Source organism: Nicotiana tabacum, chromosome 3, assembly GCF_000715075.1.
Source record: "Nicotiana tabacum cultivar K326 chromosome 3, ASM71507v2, whole genome shotgun sequence".
NCBI lineage: Eukaryota > Viridiplantae > Streptophyta > Magnoliopsida > Solanales > Solanaceae > Nicotiana > Nicotiana tabacum.
Genome location: NC_134082.1, coordinates 852025 through 858216, shown reverse-complemented (window position 1 = coordinate 858216; position 6192 = coordinate 852025). Strand labels below are relative to the sequence as shown.

Here is a 6192-nt window from a genome sequence, read left to right as displayed (position 1 = left end):
TGGCTAATGTCAATGTCACAGAATCATCTGATGACTGTAATACTACAAGCAATCCTAGTGCTAAAACCAAGAGAAGCTTAATTGGAGTGCGAAGGCAAAAGAACGGGAGGTATGGTGCTGTAGTTACAGATAAAATTAGGCATAAGCAAGTATGGTTGGGCACTTTTGACACTATTGAAGAGGCTTCACAAGCTTATTTGTCCAAGAAGTCCGAGTTTGAGAAATTAAGCCAGCAGGGAAATGAGGAGGATAAACCAAAGAAGAATTTTGAACAAATTCAGCAGCCTGAATCACCTGTTGTGGCACCCTTGTCTGTGGCTAATGATCAAACCTTAGATACTGCTAGCCATGTGAGTAGAAGAAACGAAAGAATCAACTCTCACGAAACAACAAGACATATCGTTGAGGTTCACAAGAACAAGACGTCAGGGAAAGAACCTGAATCTTCTAAAGAAACCTCATGTTTAATGGCTAATGTCAATGTCACAGAATCATCTGATGACTGTAATACTACAAGCAATCCTAGTGCTAAAACCAAGAGAAGCTTAATTGGAGTGCGAAGGCAAAAGAACGGGAGGTATGGTGCTGTAGTTACAGATAAAATTAGGCATAAGCAAGTATGGTTGGGCACTTTTGACACTATTGAAGAGGCTTCACAAGCTTATTTGTCCAAGAAGTCCGAGTTTGAGAAATTAAGCCAGCAGGGAAATGAGGAGGATAAACCAAAGAAGAATTTTGAACAATTTCAGCAGCCTGAATCACCTGCTGTGGCATCCTTGTCTGTGGCTAATGATCAAACCTTAGATACTGCTAGCCATGTGAGTAAAAGAAATGAAAGAATCAACTATTACGAAACAACAAGACATATCGTTGAGGTTCACAAGAACAAGACTTCAGGGAAAGAACCTGAATCTTCTAAAGAAACCTCATGTTTAATGGCTAATGTCAATGTAACAGAATCATCTGATCAGTCTAATATTACTACAAGCTGCAATCCTAAAGCCAAGAGAAGCTTACTTGGAGTCCGGAGGCAAAAGGACGGGAGGTATGGTGCTGTAATTACGGACCGAATTAGGCATAAGAAAGTATGGTTGGGCACTTTTGACACTATTGAAGAGGCTTCACAAGCTTATTTGTCCAAGAAGTCTGAGATTGAGAAATTACGCCAGCAGGGAAATAAGGAGAATAAACCAAAGAATTGTAATCAAATTCAGCAGCCTGAATCACCTGTTGTGCCATCCTTGTCTGTGGCTAATGATCAAACGTTAGATACTGATAGTCATGTGAATAGAAGAAATGGAAGAGTCGACTCTCACAAAACAGCAAGACATGTCGTTGAGGTTCACAAGAACAAGACATCAGGGAAAGAACCCGAATCTTCTAAAGAAACGTCATGTTTAATGGCTAATGTCAATGTAACAGAATCATCTGATGAGTGTAATATTACTACAAGCTGCAATCCTAAAGCCAAGAGAAGCTTACTTGGAGTCCGGAGGCAAAAGGACGGGAGGTATGGTGCTGTAATTACGGACCGAATTAGGCAAAAGAAAGTATGGTTGGGCACTTTTGACACTATTGAGGAGGCTTCACAAGCTTATTTGTCCAAGAAGTCTGAGATTGAGAAATTACGCCAGCAGGGAAATAAGGAGAATAAACCAAAGAATTGTGATCAAATTCAGCACCCTGAATCACCTGTTGTGGCATCCTTGTCTGTGGCTAATGATCAAACCTTAGATACTGCTAGTATGGGTAGAAGAAATGAAAGAATCGATTTTCACCAAAAACCAACACATATCGTTGGGGTACACAAGAGAAAGAATTCAGGGAAATATACATCTGAGATTAGAAACCCCACCAGTAAGAAAAGAATTTGGTTGGGGACTTTTGGCACTGCTGAAGAGGCTTCCCAGGCTTATCAGTCTAAGAAGCTCGAGTTTCAGAAACTAGTCGAGGAAAAGCAGCAGCAATGTACTAATAAGCAAACTCATTCTAAGCAAGATGCAGGGAAAGAGAAATTAGTCAATGTCAAGCAAGGACATGAAAATGTAAATTGCGAAGCACTTCAGTCCGAATCAGCTGGTGGGTCAGAAATTGATGTTCCAATCTCAGATCCATCTAATGGAGGAACTGACCAAAGGATTGATTCTCACGAAATAGGCACTGCTGAAGAAGCTTTCCATGCTTATCAGTCTAAGATATTTGATTTTCAGAGCTCAAAGAAGGTCGAGCTGCAAAGCAATATGCCAACTGATTATAGTGCAGGGGAGAAGCAAGAAGGTCAAGAAGATGGAGATTTATGGATGGGGGAATGGGTCCAACTTCCAGGTAATAGGGAAGTTAAATTTTCATTGAAACTGGGCTTACCAATCATCGATAACTATGGATCTCTTTTAGGTGAGTTCAGCACTTTGGATGATCTCAATATTCGTTAAAAGTGAGGATGAAAGTTTTGTATAGCTGTAGTTTGAAAACTAGTAAATTGCAAGAAGATTTTTGGTAGCTTGCAGTTTTAGGACTCTGTAGATAGTAGCAATATATAAACTTCTTGCAACTGTCAGTCTTAGCCAATATGACACTAATATATGGTATATGTGCATATTAGTCAACGAGTAGCCCTGTTATCCTTCTTCTCTATGTTTGTTTCAGCTGTTCTCCTAGAAATTATATCATGCAAAATTCAGTCCTGACTGTAAAATATTGATATTTGTTCTTTGTTCTATATATATCAAATTTTCACCTGGACTTCCCATATATAAGCTCCTATCTAAGATGGATGTTGAGACTTGTTCTATATATATCAAATTTTAACATGGACTTCCCATATATAAGCTCCTATCTAAGATCGTGGTACGCAATGTTCAAAAAACTGATAACTATGTACTGACAGGGAAGTCTTCTCCGAGTGGTTTTCGCCATTGATAGTTGGCAGCTTCAATCCAACCTGGGTTGACCAAGTATTTGCTTTGCTGCACTGCTCAGCGTGATTTTTTTGTTCTAGCATCCAGAGAGACAACATGAGTAACAGACAAGTCATGCTCTTTGGAACATTTTGCTCCTAGTTGCTCCGCCATTTTCCACCTAAAATGTTTTTTCAGCCTGGAAGTTAGTAGTAGGGAAAACCCGCGTGAATATAATCTTACAACCCGCCAAGACTTCCTTACGAACTGTTTTGAGCATCTGCCATTTTTGTCACAGTTATACTTGTGGAAGAAGGAGATTAAATCCAACTACCAGCTTTCTGCTTTCTAGCGCGCCAATTCTTCATCAACTTCTCCAAACCAGTTATGTCACTGCACACTCCTTTGTCACCGTAGATTTTAGAAAGAACAGAATATACAGCAGGATGGTCATTCTCCAATGTGTAGATCCCATTTGCTGCAATCTCTCCGAGCTCTAGACACGAGTGCAAGCCACAGGCTCCCAACAACGCCCCCCAAACCACCACATCGGGCTTAAAAGGCATCCCCTCTATCAATCTCTCTGCTTTCTCAAGCTGACCTGCCTTTCCGTACAAGTCCACCATACATGCATAGTGTTCCATCTCTGCTTTCAAACTGTAATCCGTTACCATAGAGTTGAAAATTCTCTCACCTTCTTCGACTAGTCCACCATGGCCACATGCATAGACCAAATTAATAAAAGTAATTTCATCAGGCCTAATACCACTCTTGACCATCCTTTCAAACTCCTGCATTGCCCTCTCTGGAAGCCCGTGTCTCGCATAACCCCCAATGATTGAATTCCAAGCCACCAAATTCCTTTCAGGAATGGACTCAAAAATGCAGAACGCAATGTCAATGTCACCACATTTTGCATACATGTCAACAAGGGAGGTCAACAAGACGACATCAAGAGGGAAACCAGACTTCAAGATGCAAGCGTGAACTTGATTACCCACAAGAACAGCAGAGTTACCCGCGCAGGCATCTAAAACAGTTGAAAATGTAAAATGATTAGGACGAGCTCCTGAGCTCAACATCACCTTAAACAATTTCAAAGCCTCCATAAAGTTTCCATACTGCACATACCCTCTTATCATTGCTGTCCAAGAAACCACATCTTTCTCACTCATCTTATCAAAAAGGGACCGAGCTTCATTAAGCTTGTTGTTTTCAATGTACCCATTGATCAAAGTACTCCAAGTAAAAGTATTTCTCATAGGCATCATATCAAAAGCCCTCTGAGCCTCACTTGTGCACCCAAATTTCATATAACCCAAAATCAGCACGTTCCACGGCGTAACATCTTTAACCAAAATTTCATCGAAAACTCGAGCTAAACCTTTGTAATCATTTAAATCAATATAAACCCTCATCAATGCTGACCCTACAAAGACATTGAGACTTATCCCTAAACTAAGCACAAGACCATGAAGCTGTGGGACCAAATGCTTGAAATCTTTATGCAAGAAGGAGCTAATTGCTACTGCGAAAGTGAGCTCATTGGGTCTGCCTCCATATCTGTTCATATGCAGAAAGCAATTATACACTTTTTCTGGGTTGTTAGCATTGCGATATCCGGAAAGCATGGTGTTCCAAGAAACGACATCTCTGTGAGGCATTTCGTCGAACAGGTACTCTGCTTGTTGGATGCAGCTGTATCTGAAGTAGCCAGCGATAATTGAATTCCATGACACGACGTTTCTTAAGTGGGGGCTTTGGTCGAAGAGTTTGCGCGCTTCTTTGAGGTTTCCGTTTGCTATAAAACTGTTGATCGTTTTGTTTAAATTAATCGTCGAAAGGGTAGAAATTTGGCGGCAAACAGCAAAGGTGCGCAGCTCGGGCATTTGACTCCTTGTAGCCGCCAGATCAGCCTAACCGTCCAAATGTTCATTTTGTGCCAAGGTGCAAACTTATAACCATATGAAGGAGCAAGAGACTTAAAAATTAGAACTAGGGCTGTTCATTCGGATCGGATATCCGAAATCCGAACCGATCCATTCAATTTTGAATTTCGGATTTCGGATTGGATCGGATTTCGGATTATGTTTATTAAAATTTCGGATTGGTATATTTTAATCCAATCCAATCCGAAATCCGAAATTATTAGGACATGTATAAATACTACACTTTAATTTACATCAACCTCCAAGTTATTACCTTTACAATTGCTAGATTTAGCTATATTGGCACCATAGTACTCTCATAATTGCATAAACATGAATTTTTCTTAATGTATTGCCTCTTTTACAAAGAAAATATACATATTAGTTTAACTTTGAGGCATAATAATATGATCTGATATCCGATCCGATTCAAACTTTAAAATCCGATCTGATCCGATATAATTCGGATCGGATTCGGATTGCATTTTCTAGAATCCGAAATCCGAAATTCGAATCTGAAATATGCTAAATCCGATCCGATCTGATCCGTGCACAGCCCTAATTAGAACCATAAGCAAACTATTGGGAATACATTTAAGACTGTACATCATTAAAGTTCAAATATTAAGAAAATTCAAAAATATTCATTCTCTCCCCATTTTGTTACCTGAAGATATAAAGATAAGAAATTTTCATAAAGTATCATCTTTTAATAATAATTAGCTATCTATAGATACCATTTGCTATATTACAGATTATAGATACTTTTTCTGTGGTTATAAGATGTATTTGATGTATTTAAACTATTGTATTCATGAATACGGTAGCAAAAATAGGCGTGAATCAGGGAAGTCCAGCTAATCAGTTGTTGTATTCGAGTGTATTCGACTGTATTCATGGAGTGAAACATGGGATTACAGTTGGACAGATTATTGTATTCGACTGTATTCACGACGTGAAATAGGGAATTACATTGTTTTTAAAACGAAAAGTGAATCAATTAACATAATAGACTCCTAATATAACTCAACAAACTCAATTATAACACACAAATTTTGTATTTTCAGTTATAAAAAAGATTCTCAACCAAAAAAAAAAAACATAGCAATCTTCAGAAAAATTATATAATACATCTGAATACATAAATTATATTAATTAAAAAATACTTATGAATACATTCATAGCATATAGCAAGATAGTGAATACAATGAAATGCATAGAATACAGCGGGATACATTAAAATACAATGAAAAAAAGACAATGAATACAGTGAAATACATGGAAATACAACAAGATACATTGAAATACATTGAAATATATTAACAGAAAATTCAAGTTGCTCAGCCCCAAACTCCGTCGTCTTTGTT

General features: G+C 38.5%; 1 protein-coding gene across 1 annotated transcript; it reads right to left on the bottom strand.

Annotated features, from left to right (window-relative positions):
* Positions 1-3217: 3217 nt before the first annotated feature.
* Positions 3218-4786, bottom strand: LOC107827055 (pentatricopeptide repeat-containing protein At1g08070, chloroplastic-like). The gene has a single exon (XM_016654115.2). It carries the CDS (start codon positions 4784-4786, stop codon positions 3218-3220), a length of 1569 nt encoding a protein of 522 aa, XP_016509601.2.
* Between the last annotated feature and the right edge of the window lie 1406 nt (positions 4787-6192).